The sequence below is a fragment of the Physella acuta genome, unplaced genomic scaffold, assembly GCF_028476545.2.
Source record: "Physella acuta isolate Inbredline_101_S28 unplaced genomic scaffold, ASM2847654v3 ptg000539l, whole genome shotgun sequence".
NCBI classification, from domain to species: Eukaryota; Metazoa; Mollusca; class Gastropoda; family Physidae; genus Physella; species Physella acuta.
The window spans coordinates 188,344-209,749 of NW_026732058.1; the positions used below are offsets into that span (position 1 = coordinate 188,344).

The 21,406-nt window shown below is 38.6% G+C and overlaps 2 protein-coding genes across 2 annotated transcripts; one reads left to right on the forward strand and one right to left on the reverse strand.

Annotated features, from left to right (window-relative positions):
* Positions 1–929: 929 nt before the first annotated feature.
* Positions 930–9,336, forward strand: LOC131945899 (organic solute transporter subunit alpha). Its single transcript, XM_059306524.1, has 8 exons — positions 930–1,109; positions 3,361–3,515; positions 5,411–5,484; positions 6,530–6,691; positions 7,778–7,889; positions 8,015–8,188; positions 8,856–8,934; positions 9,068–9,336. Exons 1-8 carry the CDS (start codon positions 1,049–1,051, stop codon positions 9,334–9,336), a joined length of 1,086 nt encoding a protein of 361 aa, XP_059162507.1. The 5' UTR covers positions 930–1,048.
* Positions 9,337–10,111: 775 nt separating this feature from the next.
* LOC131945914 (thioredoxin domain-containing protein 12) lies at positions 10,112–20,065 on the reverse strand. The gene is made up of 8 exons (XM_059306550.1): positions 19,797–20,065; positions 15,591–15,648; positions 14,406–14,458; positions 13,764–13,837; positions 12,729–12,798; positions 11,891–11,971; positions 11,090–11,185; positions 10,112–10,222 (listed from the first exon to the last, which is right to left on the reverse strand). The coding sequence occupies exons 1-7, from the start codon at positions 19,867–19,869 to the stop codon at positions 11,091–11,093; spliced, it is 504 nt and encodes a 167-aa protein (XP_059162533.1). The 5' UTR covers positions 19,870–20,065; the 3' UTR covers positions 10,112–10,222; position 11,090.
* Between the last annotated feature and the right edge of the window lie 1,341 nt (positions 20,066–21,406).

Sequence of the window (21,406 nt, forward strand, 5' to 3'; positions counted from 1 at the left end):
ACCAGTTTATACTAAATGGGATTATAGGTTTAGGAGGCAAGCATTCTTTACATATCATGTGGATTTTTGTGTGTGTGTGTTGTTTTAATAAAAGTAGATTTACAACTTAATATTTTTTATCGTTGTGACTTTTCTTTTCGAAAAAGATTCGTTGTATTGGATGTTGTAGCTATGGGGAGCAGAACATTAACCACATGAAGGTTCCCCCCCCCCCCCCCAAGTAAATTTCCCTTTTTGTGCAAAAACTGGAGTAGGACATAACCCCCTCCTCCCCTAAAATGGTTACCTAAGTTAACATGTTCTATTGCAAGCTATGTCCAGTTTACGTTAACAAAATATCAAAGTTGGTGCCCAAACTGATAAGGAACTTGAAATAATTTCGTTTCAAAACGCTCGACTACTCATTACAAAACTCGTGAAAATGTAGCCCAGAGGCGTAGCGACCCTTCCCGGCGCCCGGGGACAAACTTTTCGATTTGCACCCCCCCCCCCCTCAAGTTCGATTTGCACCCCCCCCCCTCAAACTTTCGATTTGCACCCCCACCTCAAGATTTCGATTTGCACCCCCCTCAACCTTTCAATTTATTTTTCCAACCCATTTTGGCGCCCCCTTAGGTCGGCGCCCGGGGACATATGTTCCCCCCCCCCTCGCTACGCTACTGATGTAGCCTATCAATGTACCAAGCCAACCAGTAGCTCCAAAATATCGACACCATGCCTGCTATCGTCACCGACCCACACCATTACTAATGAGTGCAATCACCAGCGCTTAAAGTCTCGAATCAATGAACACGATCGCTGTGTACTGAATACCGCATTTTCCCTTTCATGTAAGGGACAAGGGCAGAAGAAACAAATGGGAGATTACTATCGAAGACCACAACCAAGGGAGATCATTACGTCGAATGTATCTGTGTTATCAAGCTAGCACAATCTAATATCTACGCAACTAAATTCTAGAATAAACATTAAAAGACAATGATTTTTCTAATTTTAGAAAATTAGTACATTTACATCTTCGAGCTTTAGATGAACTTTACAATCACGAATGAACTCGAATGTGTCGAATTGTAGTTCGTCTTTTTTAAAATCCAGAGAATTTTTACAAGGTAAGATTTATTTCTCGCTTCTTCAATTAAATTACAGTGTTTATAAACTATGTGGTAATAGATAAAGTTAATACTTAATACATGTCTTAGTGATTAGATTACAGACGTTCTGTTGATAAAGTTATCGCGCTTTACAAATTTGTGTGTAACCTATTAATATAGCAATCCCTTAACGGAATAGGCGTGTTGTGGTTTAACATCGGAACTTTTGTTTCGTTAACGTCGTATTTTAACTAGTATTGTTTTGCATTCTAATCAAAAACGTATGCAATCTTTTTGTTTGTTAAAAGACTAAAAGATAAATTGGGCCTTACTGTAAGCTTTTATATGAGTAAACTTTCTTTACTAAGGGATCTTCCATAAATAACGTCACTCGTCTTAATTGGAAGAAAATGGGTGGGGGGGGGGGGGTGACTTTTGGTGACTTTGTGACGAGAGATATAGGACTTAAAATTACTTTATTAATAAAAATAAAAATTAGGGAGGTAAAAATTATCCAAAGAGTGACACAAATTAAAGGACTAACCTTTAGTAAATAACTAACAATTTCATTTACAACCAACTGTATTTGCAATGTTGACCGTATTGAGTTAGATCGTTCAGTAATTTCTTGCTATCGCCTACCATATGGCGTCACAATTTACTTTATGACTTGAAATGATTGACTTATCGAGTTATTTAGCTGATAACCTAATGGGTTTGGTAGTAGAGCTAAAGATTTCTTTTACAACATATTCTTTGCTAAGCTAATTAATCGGTCTGGTTTTATATGCTTATATATGCTTATATATTCACGTACAAAGCTAAACCACGTGCTAACTTAAACTACTGTGAGTAAACCTATCCAGGTGAGTTAAACCAGACAAAACCAGACGAGTTAACCTAAATCAAACGAGTTAACCTAACCAGACGAGTTAACCTAAATCAAACGAGTTAACCTAACCAGACGAGTTAACCTAAATCAAACGAGTTAACCTAACCAAACGAGTTAACCTAAACCAGACGAGTTAACCTAAACCAGACGAGTTAACCTAAACCAGACAACTTAACCTAAACCAGACGAGTTAACCTAAACCAGACGAGATAACCTAAACCAGGTGACTTAACCTAAACCAGGTGACTTAACCTAAACCAGACAAAACCAGACGAGTTAACCTAAATCAAACGAGTTAACCTAACCAGACGAGTTAACCTAAACCAGACGAGTTAACCTAAACCAGACGAGTTAACCTAAACCAGACAACTTAACCTAAACCAGACGAGTTAACCTAAACCAGACGAGTTAACCTAAACCAGACGAGTTAACCTAAACATAAACGACTTAACCTAAACCAGACGAGTTAACCTAAACCAGACGAGTTAACCTAAATCAAACGAGTTAACCTAACCAGACGAGTTAACCTAAACCAGACAAGTTAACCTAAACCAGAGAGTTAACCTAAGCCAGAGAGTTAACCTAAACCAGAGAGTTAACCTAACCAGACGAGTTAACCTAAACCATACGAGTTAACCAAAACCAGACAAGTTAACCTAAACCTAACAAGTTAAACAAAACCAAACGAGTTAACCTAAACCAGACGAGTTAACCTAAACCAAACGAGTTAACCTAAACATAAACGACTTAACCTAAACCAGATGAGTTAACCTAAACCAGACGAGTTAACCTAAACCAAACGAGTTAACCTAACCAGACGACTTAACCTAAACCAGACGAGTTAACCTAAACCAGAGAGTTAACCTTAACCAGAGAGTTAACCTTAACCAGACGAGTTAACCTAAACCAGACAAGTTAACCTAACCAGACGAGTTAACCTAAACCAGAGAGTTAACCTAAACCAGACAAGTTAACCTAAACATAAACGACTTAACCTAAACTAGACGAGTTAACCTAAACCAGAGAGTCAACCTAAACCATACTAGTTAACCTAACCAGACTAAACCAGAGAAGTTAACCAAAACCATACGAGTTAACCAAAACCAGACAAGTTAACCTAAACCTAACAAGTTAAACAAAACCAAACGAGTTAACCTAAACCAGAGAGTTAACCTAACCAGACGAGTTAACCTAACCAGACGAGTTAACCTAAACCAGAGAGTTAACCTAACCAGACGAGTTAACCTAAACCAGACGAGTTAACCTAAACCAGACGAGTTAACCTAAACCAGACGAGTTAACCTAAACCAGACGAGTTAACCTAACCAGACGAGTTAACCTAAACCAGACGAGTTAACCTAAACCATACCTCCACAGCTCTGGCACCGTGGGAAAGGTACCTGGTCATAGCCTGTGGGATCCTGTGTGTCTCTGCCCTTATCATCCTTATAGAGAACATCGTCTTTATCTCGCGTCACTATGGCAACAGTCGGACCAAGGTCACTTCCATTTGGCTCGTCGGTCTTCCCCCGGTCAGTTGTTTTTATTAATCCCATCTTTTCATGATAACTAGACTATCCCAATTCGACCAACTCTAAACTTAGTTTTTAATTTAATTTGACTATTAGGTAAACTGTACCTATTGTGTATTTATAGATTAATCTTTAGACCTAGCAATCCATTGGGCAGATGAAGTAGAGCTCATGTTTCTGAACCTAGGCATATGAAGGGATAATGTGGTCAGGACTGTTCCTGGCCGGCTTCAATTACCCTTATATGAGTTAGGTACCCATCAGAGCTGGGTGGACTCAGGTATATTCCACTGACTTGAACCCGGAGTCCCGGATTCAAACTCGAAACTTTCGAGAAGCAGTCTAGCTCTCTACCACTAGGCCACCTATTGTGTATTTGACCAGCTTTAATCTTTGTACATCCCAATAGATAATGATACATCTATTATATAACTCAAGGGATGGTTTATCATTGTGTTATATTGTGATATACGAGGTCTTTTGGTGTAAACTGTTAAGAGCAATGTTATTCAACATTGATTTATTCTAAATTTTCTCGAGATTTCTGCTATACAGAATGGTAGGATGAAAAAGCTAAGATATCGGACACACAGTGGCGTAGCGAGGTCGGGTGTCACCCGGTGCGGCACTTAATGGTGTCACCCCCCCCCCCCCCAGAGGCGTTGCGACCCTTCCCGGGGACAAACTTTCAAGTTTTCGATTTGCACCCCCCCTCAAAATTTCGATTTGCACCCCCCTCAAGTTTTCGATTTGCATCCCCCCCCCTCAAGTTTTTCTCTATATATTTTGCTATTTTTTGCCTTGGTGTCACCCCCCCCCCCCCCCTAAATGGTGTCACCCGGTGCGGTCCGCACCCCCCCCCCCCCTCGCTACGCCCCTGCTGACACATTATATCTGAATGTTTGGCTTTCTAATGTTGAAATACCAAATAATTTTCTCTAACATGATGTGATTAACTACTTATTTTTTTAAATAACAGTTTGGTTGTACCAAATTGTAATTAAGTTTTCATTTATTGCTAATTGCTAGGCTATTAGGCCTATCTATTTCAATACAAATTTAACTGTCATTGTTAAAAAGAAGCTTCTAATTAAGTTTAAGTATGTGATGAAGCACCCCCTTCCCCTCAAGCATTTTAAACCATTCAAATGTTGAAATTATAGTTGACAATGAAAGTTACGGCCGCTTGGGAGAGTGCTTCCATTAATCAGCACTTCGATTTGTCAACTCACATTTGACCAGTTAGGACTCACAAAGGGATGACGTCATATCCTATAGTTGTTGGAATAGCTTGTAAACAAATTGTGGTAATAGCGAGGCTTCCTGAGAATCCAATTAACGTCCCACCACGTCCAAATAACATTGTGTTTATGACAGAGTTATCTGGACTTGGTAGAGTGAGTTGAATTCCTGGCTGGCGCAGGTTGTTTGGGATGAGGGTGGTAGTTGGGACGCCCCCCCCCCCACACCCCATGGACCCTCAAAATAAAGGTTGTCTCATGTAACAAAGACCTACACCAGATTGTAGACACGTTTTTAAAATTAGAGATTTTCAAATTTATCACCATTCACTCACTCACTCACACACACACAGGGTTCGTTCTTAAATGACGTCACACACCAATGACTCAGACGATATCTAATGTGAACGGGGTAGGGACAGGGCAGATTTTAGAAATGTAACCTAACATTTATTTTCGAATTTCTTTCAGACATAAATGATATACACATCTTTAGAACTTGTTAATAGATTTGTTTGTGTAGGGGAGGTGGATGAGATTAGCAAGGTCATTTTATTTAACCCACTAGTTCGTTTGTAGCAGGTTTGTAACTATAATGCATTTTGTGTACCAACAACCAACAAAACAAATCACCTTTGACCTTTCACCCCCCAGGTGCTGTCGGTGACGTCACTGCTGGCCATGATTGCCCCCAACGTCTTTGTTTTCCGCGATGTTCTGATGTCGATGTAAGAGTTCTTTGTTTTCTGTGATGTTCTGATGTCGATGTAAGAGTTCTTTGTTTTCTGTGATGTTCTGATGTCGATGTAAGAGTTCTTTGTTTTCCGTGATGTTCTGATGTCGATGTAAGAGTTCTTTGTTTTCCGTGATGTTCTGATGTCGATGTAAGAGTTCTTTGTTTTCCGTGATGTTCTGATGTCGATGTAAGAGTTCTTTGTTTTCCGTGATGTTCTGATGGCGATGTAAGAGTTCTTTGTTTTCCGTGATGTTCTGATGTCGATGTAAGAGTTCTTTGTTTTCCGCGATGTTCTGATGTCGATGTAAGAGTTCTTTGTTTTCCGTGATGTTCTGATGTCGATGTAAGAGTTCTTTGTTTTCCGCGATGTTCTGATGTCGATGTAAGAGTTCTTTGACGTTGTCCGCAGTGTCGGATGTACATCAAACAAGCAATAATAGCCAGGGACCCTAACGTCCCAATTTCTTAAAAAATAGCGTCATTTATCAAAAATTAAGTGCAAGAAAAGAAACCTCTCATATTGCAACAATCTTCAACAAGTCTTCACTTCCGGCTTCTTGAAATCCTAACAGTGTATCATACACAAAAAGAACACAAAATCTTGCTGTTTATACAATCATTTCGACATATAAAGGACCCTACAATTTCAAGAAGCTTAGAAACTTTTCAAAACTAAATCTGGCCAATCGTACACGTGTTTAGAATTTTAAAGTAAAATTCCGCTACTGTCCCACGGCATGTATATGTGTAGTGTGGTGAGCACTATGCCCTGCTGCCTTTACTTTTCCTAACGCGAGTGAGTCAGTGTGGATTGAGGGACGTCCTACAGAATTTAGTCAGAGTTCCAAACTCATGACCTTCACGATGGAGTCGAGCGCTCTGTCATCCAAACACGCTGTCCATGCCCTAATTAACATGAGCTTTTAAGAGACCCATGTGTATAAGATTATCTGAATCTGTGTCGTTTATTTTTTTTTTTTTTACAAAAATGTCTGTTTTGTAAATGCCATGTTGATATATGTTTCCTCCTCTTCCAGATGCCTCTCTGTGGTGATGTATAAGTTCCTCCAACTTCTCATCGTCTACGGCAAAAGTTTTCAGCCCATAAGGGAGCAGATCCTGTCACATCGACGACTTCAGTTCAACGTCCAACCTTTGTGTTGTCTGTGTTTCTGTCTGCCCAGTCTTCCCCTCACCAGGTAGCCGTCATTAATGTCCAACCTTTGTGCTGTCTGTGTTTCTGTCTGCCTAGTCTTCCTCTCACCAGGTAGCCGTCATTAATGTCCAACCTTTGTGCTGTCTGTGTTTCTGTCTGCCCAGTCTTCCTCTCACCAGGTACGTCATTAATGTCCAACCTTTGTGCTGTCTGTGTTTCTGTCTGCCTAGTCTTCCTCTCACCAGGTAGCCGTCATTAATGTCCAACCTTTGTGCTGTCTGTGTTTCTGTCTGCCTAGTCTTCCTCTCACCAGGTAGCCGTCATTAATGTCCAACCTTTGTGCTGTCTGTGTTTCTGTCTGCCCAGTCTTCCCCTCACCAGGTAGCCGTCATTAATGTCCAACCTTTGTGCTGTCTGTGTTTCTGTCTGCCCAGTCTTCCCCTCACCAGGTAGCCGTCATTAATGTCCAACCTTTGTGCTGTCTGTGTTTCTGTCTGCCCAGTCTTCCCCTCACCAGGTAGCCGTCATTAATGTCCAACCTTTGTGCTGTCTGTGTTTCTGTCTGCCAAGTCTTCCTCTCACCAGGTAGCCGTCATTAATGTCCAACCTTTGTGCTGTCTGTGTTTCTGTCTGCCCAGTCTTCCCCTCACCAGGTAGCCGTCATTAATGTCCAACCTTTGTGCTGTCTGTGTTTCTGTCTGCCTAGTCTTCCTCTCACCAGGTAGCCGTCATTAATGTCCAACCTTTGTGCTGTCTGTGTTTCTGTCTGCCAAGTCTTCCTCTCACCAGGTACGTCATTAATGTCCAACCTTTGTGCTGTCTGTGTTTCTGTTTGCCCAGTCTTCCTCTCACCAGGTAGCCGTCATTAATGTCCAACCTTTGTGCTGTCTGTGTTTCTGGTCGTCATTAATGTCCAACCTTTGTGCTGTCTGTGTTTCTGGTCGTCATTAATGTCCAACCTTTGTGCTGTCTGTGTTTCTGGTCGTCATTAATGTCCAACCTTTGTGCTGTCTGTGTTTCTGGTCGTCATTAATGTCCAACCTTTGTGCTGTCTGTGTTTCTCACGTGTTTGTTTGTTTTACCTTGGTCGTTATTGGATTTTTTTTTAAATTTAAAATCTAACATCTAGCACAAATTTTCGAGTAATGAAAGCGATGGTTCTCCAGTATCCCATCCTTGTCATCCTCATCACAGTCATCATCATGGTTACGTGGTTGGATGGTGTTTACATCACAGGGAAAGTAAGTTTGTTTCGTTTAATTTTTAATATTTTTTTTTAACAACCGAAATATTTTAACTACAGAAATGAAACAACGAAAATTTAAAAAAAAATGTTTTTAAATTTTTTCTCGTTGATGTTTTTCAGTGGGTCACCGACACCCCCTACCCGTACCTCAGCACGGTGAGGGTGTGCTCAGTGGTGCTGGCTATTTTTGCTCTCAATGTCTTCGTCAAGCTGAGCGAGCAGGCCATGCGTAGCCTACACGTGCGTCAGAAGCACGTGGCACTGAGCGCCTCCATGTTTCTGTTTAGCGTGCAGGTCAGTACGTCATTGGTGTGTGTGGGGGGGGGGGGGTGTTATCACTGGGGGGGGGGGGGGCTTGGTCAGGTGTACGCCGACTGTAAGGGGCATTTATCACTGACTTAACATACGTAGTAGGGGAGAGTGGAGTTCAATAAGAGGCTTTTGATAATTTTAAGTATCAAAATAATGTAAAACATGCTTAATCAACGACGTCGACAAAGTTTATTTCAGGCATCTCTTTTAGGGGTGAAGTGGGAGTTAGGATAGTGGAAGGCGTAGCACGTTTGTCCCTCCCCTTTCCCCCACTCCCGCCGGACGAAACAGTAAAGACACATAATTTATATAGAAGTGTCCGCCTCCCCCCCTCCCCCCCCCCCACGTTTTAAGTGCGCCTCCCCAGAAGTTTCAAGCCCCCCCCCCCTCCCCCTTACCCATCCCAACCCCGGAGAAAAATGTCTAACGACCTATGACAAGGTACAGTGATTGGCATTTGGGTTAAATATTGGCCAAAAGAATTTGAGATGTAATAAAGAACTTCTGGTTTCTAGATTAGTTCTAAAGCTCTTTTTATTGTGTTTTTAATTGTCGGCCAATAGCAATTTTCATTATTTAGGAATAATCGTTGCCGCTTTGTGTAATGTTTAATTAATGCTAGCTCGATATTACTTTAATTGTCCATTAGGGTTTTACTTTTGATATCCTGGCGACTAACAATGTGTTCCACTCCAAGGGATGCTACTCTGGTAGTGTCATGAGCAATTGTAAGTTATCTCCCTTTATTTATTTTTAGTCTGTGTCATTGTTTACAAATTAGCGATTGTGAACTCGGGCAAGCAAATAATAGAATCTGAACAAACTATACACTATACATGTTATGATGTTTTTTGTCAACAGTTTATGAAAACGTGACCTACTGTATCCAGATGTTTTTTGTCACTTTGCTCAACGTGTGGTCCTACCGTAGACCACTGCCCGCAGACGACCATACCAACAATAACAACACAGGCGCAATAACCTTGCACACTGACGACAGCAAGATTCAGACCAATATCGACAACAACCCACCTACACAGAGGGCAGACGATCAAAGGGCAGCTACTCGGTCAGATCAAACAGTTTCAGACAGACTGGACCATTTAAGTTCTATTACGGTTCATTTATGAGATAGTTACATGCTTATTTCCCTTTACTTTCATTCGCCATTTTTCTAGTCATACCACGAGATCCTTATAATAATGAAGGTAATTTTATTTTGCTGATTAAATTATTTTAATACTTTTTAAAACTTTTATACACTTAAATGTTTGTATTGTTTTAGTTCTGTTCCAATAATTTTTAATTGAAAGAGAAACAGATGCAGAGGAAATATGCAGAGTATCTGAATCTTAAGCTGAATATTTTTGAAACCATTTATTTCTAAATGTTTACCATTGTAATATCAGATGTGATACTCTTTAGAAATTCAGCAGTTTCTAAATTCATCCTGAATATTCTTAAATCATCTATATCTATACGATTTTTTTACCATTGCTTGTATAGAGTCTAGATCTATATGCAGTCTTTAAAAATTCAGGAACTTTCTAAATTTCTAAACTTCAAGCAGACAACTTTTTAAAACCATTTAGAGCTATATGTAATTTTACTTTTGAGTTACTAAATTTCAAGCAGAATATTCTTGAAAGTAATATATTGTTACCATTGCCAATAGATTATAGCTTTAAAAAAAATCACTAATTAGATAAGTTCACCTGACGAAAGCATCACATTTCTTGTCTAAATGAGTTCACCTATCAAAGACTTGTCACATTTCTTGTCTAAACCTTCAATCAACATCTGTAGTTTTACACCTCATTTTAAAGTATTTAGTAAACTATCCAATTACACACAGACAATTTTAGACAATGTACAGTTAAAAAAAAAACAACGAAGAAAAAAAGATGTATTTGACTCATTGAGAATGTATTTGTTTATGTGTCAGCTTCCATTGACATGCCATGTGGGCAGATGGTAAAATTAGCGATTTGTTCCATTGAGAAAGTTCTATGGCAACTGAAAGAAATGGAAAGTGGAAAATGGCATTGGTTAGATGGTAAAATATCAGTTTGGTCTATTGAGAATTGGTAGGGGTTTGGTCAGTCTAACGGTACGGATTAGGTCAGGCAAATGGTACGGGTTGGGTCAGTCAAACGGTACGGATTAGGTCAGTCAAACAGTACGGATTAGGTCAGTCAAACGGTACGGATTAGATCAGTCAAACGGTACGGATTAGGTCAGGCAAATGGTACGGGTTGGGTCAGTCAAACGGTACGGATTAGGTCAGTCAAACGGTACGGATTAGGTCAGGCAAATGGTACGGGTTGGGTCAGTCAAACGGTACGGATTAGGTCAGTCAAACAGTACGGATTAGGTCAGTCAAACGGTACGGATTAGATCAGTCAAACGGTACGGGTTAGGTCAGTCAAACGGTACGGGTTAGGTCAGTTAAAAGACGATGGCTGGGTCAGCTGAAACGAATGAAAGATAACACATAGTTATGATTAATTCATGAAATATCTATCTGCTCCATTGAGACAGTCGAAATAAATGGAAGATCTAGAGAAATCGCTGTGATCATGTAAATGCGTAATATTTTTTTAAAAATAGGTAAAAAATAATTGAATTCCACCTTTTGCTACCCCCCCCCCCCCTCGCAATCCTCATATTAATATAGGAATGACCATTATCAAGGTGAAATCGTGTCTTTTATTTTAACTTCTACAAAGAATAACCTGGTTCTTATTAGACGTCCTGGGTCCACTCAGCCATCAGTTGAGTCAGGGAATATCAAAATTGGTTGTGGGGGGACGGGACGTGAACTCTACCCCTATAGACTACCAAAAAAACCAACAAAGTAACGTATTGTTACAATCGGCTCACCTTAATTCTTTTTTGACACTGGTTTTGGGGGCATCATGTTCTTGAGAGAACGGCCACCTCCGGTTTGTTTCAGGACGTTCTTCATACTGTCAACAACTGCAGGAAAACATGGGGTACATTGAATGCTTGTTTTAGAGAAAACATGGGATATATTGAATGCTTGTTTTAGAGAAAACATGAGATACATTGAATGCTTGTTTTAGAGGAAACATGGGATACATTGAATGCTTGTTTTAGAGGAAACATGGGATACATTGAATGCTTGTTTTAGAGAAAACATGAGATACATTGAATGCTTGTTTTAGAGAAAACATGAGATACATTGAATGCTTGTTTTAGAGGAAACATGGGATACATTGAATGCTTGTTTTAGAGGAAACATGGGGTACATTGAATGCTTGTTTTAGAGGAAACATGGGATACATTTAATGCTTGTTTAGAGGAAAAACAATTCCTGTTGATAGCTGAATATCGAATTATTTTAAATCTGTAAAGGTGGGAAAATATAATGCTGTTTAAATAAAAATGTGGATATCTTAGTTTCGAATCTTTTAAAATCTGTAATAGTGGAAATAAGCGTTAGTCGACATTTAAATTTTATCCTGTAACATGAACGCATCTTACTTTTATTTTTTTCAATATTTCTTTTTCATGAGTATCCCTACACGCATATTTGAGTTGACGCGCAATAAAATAATTAGTTTACTAAAATAAAAAATGTACCTTTTTGTGTTAAAATAAAATTATCTTTACAAAAAAAATAATCTAATAGAAGGCTAAAACGAGAACAAGAAATCTTACTTGAATCAGTTTCATAGTAGTAGTACTTAAATCCTTCACTGCCTTTGTTTACTACGTGTTTCATCACATTGCCTTCAGCGTCTGAAATCAAAGTGAACAATCATTCACATCCAAGTTGTTTCATGACCTTGTCTGATCACCTAATTAAATACACAACTTTTGACAACAACATGAGCATAAAAAGTTGGATGATGCGAACGTTGAGTTAGGCTATTGGTGGGTAACACTTTGTCCTGAATCTCATCTTCGTAAGCCCATTCAACTGCAGTAGGTAAATCCATAAGAACCCGGTATGGATTAGGTCAGGTAAGTTGTATGGATTAGGTCAGGCAAATTGTATGGATTAGGTCAGGTAAGTTGTATGGATTAGGTCAGGCAAATTGTATGGATTAGGTCAGGCAAATTGTATGGATTAGGTCAGGTAAGTTGTATGGATTAGGTCAGGCAAATTGTATGGATTAGGTCAGGCAAATTGTATGGATTAGGTCAGGTAAGTTGTATGGATTAGGTCAGGTAAGTTGTATGGATTAGGTCAGGTAAGTTGTATGGATTAGGTCAGGCAAATTGTATGGATTAGGTCAGGCTAATTATATGGATTAGGTCAGGCAAATAGTATGGATTAAGTCAGGCTAATGGTATGGATTAGGTCAGGAAATCTGCAGGAGTTAAGCCAGGCTAATAGTAAGGGTTAGGTCGATGAATCTGTAAGGGCTAGGTCAGGGCTAGGGCCGGGGTTAGGTTTGCCTGTCGTCCCTCCTGTCACATCAGCCGCTGACAAGAGCTTTCCATGAGTCTCTGTCGGCCGGGGTCGCGAAACAAAATATGAGATGTGGCTCACCTAAAAATAGAATCCTTGGAATATAGGCGCCGTCGGGGCTTAGATCAGCACTCTTGGGGACTTCATCATCCTATACATACAGAGTTGGTTTAAAGCAATGTTACGACATCCATCTATACATACAGGGTTGGTTTTAAACAATGTTACAATATCCATTTATACATACAGAGTTGGTTTAAAACAATGTTACGACATCCATCTATACATACAGAGTTGGTTTAAAACAATGTTACAATATCCATTTATACATACAGAGTTGGTTTAAAACAATGTTACGACATCCATCTATACATACAGAGTTGGTTTAAAACAATTTTACGACATCCATCTATCCTAACACAAATGCAAGCTAACACAAATGTATGGCATTCATCGATTCAGACATATGTAAACAATAAATATATGTTAGAAAATTTCTTAAACACTGGATATCACAAAATGATTAAGTATTTAGGATTAAAGTTGAGAGTACATCTAGCCACTGAACACAAAATGATTAAGTATTTAGGATTAAAGTATTTAGGATTAAAGTGAGTACATCTAACCACCAGCACCACCGACCACAAAATGATTAAGTATTTAGGATTAAAGTATTTAGGATTTAAGTAGAGTACATCTAACCACCAGCACCACTGAGCACAACATGATTAAGTATTTAGGATTAAAGTATTTAGGATTAAAGTATTTAGGATTTAAGTAGAGTACATCTAGCCACCAGCACCACTGAGCACAAAATGATTAAGTATTTAGGATTAAAGTATTTAGGATTAAAGTTGAGAGTACATCTAACCACCAGCACCACTGAGCACAAAATGATTAAGTATTTAGGATTAAAGTATTTAGGATTAAAGTTGAGAGTACATCTAACCACCATCACCACTGAGCACAAAATGATTAAGTATTTAGGATTAAAGTTGAGTGTACAAGCCACCAGCAACACTGAGCACAAAATGATTAAGTATTTAGGATTAAAGTATTTAGGATTAAAGTATTTAGGATTTAAGTTGAGTACATCTAGCCACCACCACCACTAACCTCGACACTGATCATGACAAAGTCGTTACTCATCTGTTCGATCTCTCTGCTGTTTGCAAATCGTGGCCTCAATGCTGAATGAAGGAACACAGGCAATTGTTTAGTGTACAACTGTAAACAACAGCTTTCATTTTGTATGATGTATAGGGGAGGGCGTGGTCGAATGGTAGAGCACATGGCTTCTAACCCAAATTCTCGAGTTCGGATCCGAAGGGCGTCCGTGAGTACAACCAGCTATGACGTCATAGAAAGTAAAGTGGGTGGGCATAGTGATGACCGCAATATCTTTTCATATGAAGTTATACTTCATCTGCCCCATGGTCCGCCAGGTTCGAAAAGGTAATGATGATGATGATTGTAATTGCAATATGTTTAGCTTTAAATAAAGATTTTTAGAAGAAAAAAAAACGTTAGCAGGACATTAATGTAACGTACAGGTTTTTTTCTGCTATCATTGCTGTTAGGGTTGGTGCCGTGATAATATTTAGGGTTGGAGTAAGGGTTAGAGGTATGAAAACGTCAACAGGACGAAATCAATGCTACTCAGTATCACTGCTCTATCATAACAGCGAATATAAACAAATCTAAACAGGCCTACATAGTGTCTAAAAAGCTAAGAGAAACAAAATACGATGGTCTCACCCTTGCAAGCCCTGCACCATGGCTTATGGAACACAATCATGGCTGGCTTTCCCCTGGGGTCAAAGGTTCACTCAATTAGCGATACATACAAGAGAAGGTGTCGGTTTGGATACGCTAAATTTATATTAAATGGTTTGTTTCGTTAGGACGAAGTTTTTGTTTTTAACTGGCCATGCTTTAAGTATTGAAAATATAAATAGTGGAATCGTCTTTATAAATTGTTAACCACTTAAATGACGAAAAGCTTCTAGGGGTATTAGAATAATTGTAGACATTTCTGTTTTGCTCAATGATATCTTCTCTCCTGATAGCTATAAGAATTTGGCTTAGGGTAATGGGTGAAGGGTAGGGCTGGTTTTATGACGTGTGTAGAGGGAAAGAGGTTGTTAAAGTAAAAATCGACTAAAATAGCATAGAAAATAGGTTGACATAGCCCAAAATAGTGTGAAATGGGTTTTTAAAGCGTGAAAATAGACTAAACAGCATGACAGAAAAATAGAGTGACATATAAAATAGCTCGATATTAACTTATGAACAACCTATAAGATATTTTTATTAGGCTTTTTTTCTCTCCTAAAATCAATGTTTATATTCACAAAATTCTGACACGATTTAGAGTCAAAATATTTTGTCAATATTTAACGAGGACTTAATGCTCTTAAGTAAATTTTTAACCAGATTGACTCACAAAACATAATGTCTACTAATGACAATTAGCCAGGTTTTGACATGCTTATTAGTCTTACTGTTTTAGCCATATTTTGACAACATTAAATCTATAGGTTTTACTGTTATTTAGCCAGTTATTACAAGATTAAACCTATAAGACTTACTGTTCTTTAGCCAGTTATTACAAGATTAAACCTATAAGACGTACTGTTATTTAGCCAGTTATTACAAGATTAAACCTATAAGACGTACTGTTATTTAGCCAGTTATTACAAGATTAAACCTATAAGACGTACTGTTCTTTAGCCAGTTATTACAAGATTAAACCTATAAGACGTACTGTTATTTAGCCAGTTATTACAAGATTAAACCTATAAGACGTACTTTTCTTTAGCCAGTTATTACAAGATTAAACCTATAAGACGTACTGTTCTTTAGCCAGTTATTACAAGATTAAACCTATAAGACGTACTGTTCTTTAGCCAGTTATTACAAGATTAAACCTATAAGACTTACTGTTCTTTAGCCAGTTTCTGTCCTTCCTTCAGTGAGACCCAGTTGATTCTTCCCCATGCTGTCAACAAAAACAATTGTACAAGATACAAAACATTAGGGATTTTCCCTATCAGCTGTACCCATAGCTTTGACTCCATTGGGAACCGCTGATGGTTAAATGATACTGGTACTTATAATAACGCCAGCTAAGTTGTATTGAAACAGTAGACTTTTTATCGCTACCCCAACCCTTAATGTATCCCTAATACTAATTCTGGAAATTGTTTACCTAAACTTTAACATATGAACACACTCCAAACCCCCGACTCTAAGGAAAATACCCCAACCCTCATGAACACTCTCCAACGCTAAGGAACACATTCCAACCTACAACCCTAAAGTACATACTCCATCCCCAACCCTAATGAACACTCTCCAACGCTAAGGAACACATTCCAACCTACAACTCTAAAGTACATACCCCATCCCCAACCCTAAGGAACACACTAAACCCTAAACCCTATGGATCAAACCCTGGAGAACACACACCAACCCCCAACCTTAGGATCGGGAATATATTATTATACAAATCCATTACATGTTTGACCGCCACTACCCATTAAATAGCTTTATAACAGTGGTTCTTAACCTGGGTTGATCAATTCAGTTTCGTGGGTTCGGCGGAGGTCAAGACACACACCCGACATGATCAGATTTTGTCAGTGCCGACGCTAAAACTATTAAGAAGGGTTCGTTGAAAGCGCATATGAAACTGGTGGGTTAAGAACCACTGCCTTATAACATTTGCTAAGAACAATTACTATTGGAATATAACATTTCTAGGAGCAACCCCCTCTCCCACACACACGACAAACCACTTATAAATGCACTTATAAAGCTTTACTCTATGTTATAAAAAATGCGAGTTATAAACCTATTCACAATGCCCATTTGGATGAAAAAAGACACGTCATACATGACAATTTGAAAATTCAAAGGCGGTGTTTTATAACCTTGGTGTAAACCGCCCCCCCCCCATGTAACACAAAAACAACTATAAGCTACTACTTTGATGTATTACATAATATGTAAATAACCTCTAAAATAACACGTCAGCATACTACGGACCCCCCCCCCCCCCCATGTAAAACAAAACAACGATAGCATACTACGTACTATACTCCTAACCCTAGCCCTAACATGGATAACGACAACGAAAATTCTAAATACTATTACGATACCATATTGACCTATTGTGACACATAACTGGATCATTGAACAGACACGCGTATAGTTCCTAAACTCCCCCCAGCCACGTCCACCTCAAACCCGCATGCGAAATAAAACAAGTATATAAGTTAAATGGAGAAAAAAACCCGGAGAGAATTGATAACAAAGCATAATCTAACCTTAAGAATGGATGTATCGAAACACCCCTGACTAACTACGATAGCGGTAGAAGATAAATATCTTTAAAAAATCGATACATTACCCACCATGCATTAGTGTGCAGGTGTTTTCAATAGAAACAAAATGGTAGACGATACAGTCTTTTTCTTAAATATCGCTAACAAAACTAACTCTAGCCTTGGATCTAACTGACCATATCCCTATCAATATCCCTGAATCGAACTGATCATATCGCTAATTTCTTTTGCCTAACCATATCTTCCCTAGTCCTCACATATCCCAGTCCTAACTGACCATATCGCTAAATATAACCCAGGATATAACTGACCATATCGCTAATTTCTTTGGCCTAACCATCTCTTCCCTAGTCCTAACTATAACCCTGTATATAACTGACCATATCCCTAACTATAACCCTTGATATAACTGACCATATCCCTAACTATAACCCTGGATATAACTGACCATATCCATAATTATAACCCTGGATATAACTGACCATATCCCTAACTATAACCCTTGATATAACTGACCATATCCCTAACTATAACTGACCATATCCCTAACTATAACTGACCATATCCCTAACTATAACTCTGGATATAACTGACCATATCGCTAATTATAACTCCGGATATAACTGACCATATCCCTAACTATAACTGACCATATCCCTAACTATAACTCTGGATATAACTGATAATATCCCTAACTATAACCCTGGATATAACTGACCATATCGCTAATTATAACTCCGGATATAACTGACCATATGCCTAAATAAAAACCCCGATATAACTGACCATGTCGCTAATTATCTCCGGATATAACCGATTATGTCGCTAGCGATATCCCGGATATAACTGACCATATCCCTAAATATAACCCTGGATATAACTGACCATATCCCTAATTCTAGCATTGAACCTAACTGACCATATAACTACACGTATTAGCTTAACTGACCATATCCCTAGTTAGGCTAATTATGACCCTGATTCAAACTGATCATACCGTCAATTATCCTAAGGAACCAGATTCCAAATTCTAGCCCTAGCCTTAATCCAGATCAAATATAAAATCTCGCCTAAGTCCTAACTGACCAGACACCAAACTATTAGCCTAGTCCTAACTTAAACATATCTGCAAGTATAGTTAGACCTGACCATTTCCCTAACTCTTGATCCTAACTCTTAACAAATCTCTAAATATACCTATAGCCCTTTGTGAGTATATCACTAACTATAAACCTGGTCCTAAATGACCATATAACCATAGACGTGGGCCTACCTTTGACCACATTCCCAACTATAGCCCTGGTCCTAACTCTATTCATTGACTAAACATAGCCTCCACCAAACGAACAGTGTCACCATTGGTAAACAACTATCTCTACACACATTGCTACCTAACGACGCTTTTATAAGTACCAGGTTAAAGCATTGTCATCGACTATATACCAGCAATCTGATTATGTGGGTACGGCTAATCAACAAGAGCTTGAGAAAATATTTTCTTTTTCATAAAAAATCAAAAGAATCCTCGATCTAGATCTTAACATGTAGGTCATACATGTACAATGAAGAGGCTGGAAATATCAATCTGCTTCCACACACGATTGTGCTGTCAATTGTAGCCTAAGTATTGACTAGTAACTGTATGAACCAGTTTTAGATGCAACATAAAATATTTCCGTAAAAAATTAATTTTGGAAGGTCAACTCAAATAAAAAATAAAAGTCACACTTCTAAAAATAACTTTGTAACGCGAGGAAATCCTTCTGGACAGTTTCGTCACTTTGCGAATGATGCAATTAGCATATATATTTAAACGATCCTTTCAGAAATTGAGATCGAGCTTCTAATAATACACCATTAGTAACGCTAACAAATTGCATCAGCCACCCTGATGTTTTATAACACGTCAAATATTCAATAAATTTAAACAAGCAAATAAAGTTAATGGCAAATGATTTGATATTTGTTGTCAGATGAAAACATGGCTGCTTTCGATTTTGGTTTGATATCTTGCTAACCATACAAAGATTTGGCTGGATATCTTGCTAGCCACACAAAGAATCTAGATCTACAAAGGGGTCTAGCAAGTATCCAGTAAGGCTAGCGATTACATTGTACCACTCTACACAAGAGTTTGGGTTGGACTGAAGATGTGTAACGTGACTAGATTTAACTCGTTGTCTGAAGGTAGAGCACACGACCACTAACCCAAAAGTCTAGAGCTCTTTTACTGTATTCGAGTTGAAGCTTTAGATCTAGGCGAATGAACTTACCGTGTGTAATAGATCTCATATGAATACTAGATTATAGATCTAGATCTACATCATGATTACTTGCCATTGTTATGCTTGGCTTCTATTATGAGTCATTTCAAAACACTTGTCTCGTGCCTTTGGTTAGGAGTGGCCAGGCGTTAGAGTATAACCTGCTAAACCTTAAAGTCTCGAGTTCAGATCCCGGACGTCTACAGAGTCCCTGGAGAACCTCCAGTTCCGAATAGCTACTGACTCACGTCAGGCGATTGGGCATAGAACTAAGCGCACTATCCCTTCATATGATGAGGTCATGGAAACATTTGCACTATTGATCATCAGGACCCACTTGCTTGTTTATTTTTATTCAAGTGCAAACAGACTCGAAATCTAGATCTAGCTAGACCAAGTAGTAATATGTATATTCTATATCTAAATCCACGAGAGTTGCTTGACGTAAAACTACCCGTTATACATAGATCTATAGATCTAGGTCTAGTCTACTAATGAAAAAGCGATGCCATTAGAAAAAGAAAAAGCTGACTTACTTTTAACTTGTTCAACTGCTGCAGACACACTTCCTAAAAGAGCGGAGGCCGCTAGCGCAAAAAAGGGCGCCATGATTATCCAGAGAGGGACGAAAGCGCCGTTTTCCGCTACTTTGGAAGACTTTTAGCGTAGGAGTACCTTCAAAAAAAAAACGCCAATCTAATCCGGAGGATGCTGAACATGAAACACAAGAATTAAGATGAAGCTCTACCCTTTGTTATTGGTTGCAGTGTGACGTATACAATCGACGTTGCTATGCAGCGCCATGAGGAGAAAATGACGCAAGCACTTTATGCTAACTTTTTAAAGCGCTGGTTCGAGAGTACTGTCTATTTTTTTTCCCCTCTTCTTCTTTCTGGGGCAAAACAAACCAAATTATTTTTTGACAAAAAGTAGTTAGATTATGTGGCAAATTCAGCATAGGCCAAAAGAGACAAAATAAAACGTGCTTCAATGTAAAGAATTATGTCAAAGTTATTTAACCAACTTGAATGAATATTGGATCTACAAATTACATTCAGTGTTTCTTTCAGGCATTTCTCTAGGGGGGGGGACGACGTCGAGACGTCTACGCGGTAATTTTAAACGAAATACACGAATCTGTTGAAAATTTTAATTTTAAAGTATGATTTAAAATAGGCTTATATGATAATTAACAAGTCATTCTTCTTTTCTTCTTAATTTTCTTATTCAAATTTTTCTTATAATGAATCAGCAGGCACAATTTAAATGCTAGGATCAAGAGCGAGATTTCGTTTTGCTTAGCAGCATAATTAAGACGTGTTTATACGATGGGTTAGAATAATGCAGTCTCTCTAGCCTCAAACTCCAAGGGACAAAACTCTGGAAATAAAATATGTACCAAAGCTTTATTTCCTCGCTTCATCAAAACAATTTCCCGTAACTCTTGTAGACGTAAGTCAACAGCAACTTTCCCGAGTTGTTGGTCTTGTGCCACTCTTTCCAACTAGATCTTAACAAGTGTGATGAATACAACATCAAATATTTTGTTGCTGATTTTTATCCATGTGTTTAGATCATATTCCGTTAAGGAAATAAGGATAATTGTATCTCTATGTAACTAGTGTAGTTACAAAAACAACGTAATAGCGTCTGTCAACAAGGACCAGGTCAAGGCCAGAACTGAACTGAGTTATTTATAGTTACTATGAAACTGTTGTGACGTAGATGATGAGACTAAAATAGAATTTTACTTGTCAACTTGAAGACAAATGGACAAGTTATTATAATAGAAACGATGCAATAGTTGGTACCGCAGTAGAATAGTTTGACCTTGATAGATATTGTTGACAACACCGGATGTACATCTGCGTGTGACTGTGTGTGCTTATAGCCTAAGAGCGATACTTTTGGGTATGAAGAGAGCCAGACAGAAGATGTAGATCGAGACAGATGTATGCAGAGGCTTAGCGACCCTACCCGGGGACAAACTTTCAATTTGGCGCCCCCTCCTCCCCCCCCCCTCAAACTTTCGATTTGGACCCCCCTCAAACTTTTGATTTACACCCCCCCCCCCTATAACTTTCGATTTCCACCCCCCCCCCCCCTCTTACTTTCAATTTACACCTAAAATTAGATTTTAATTTGT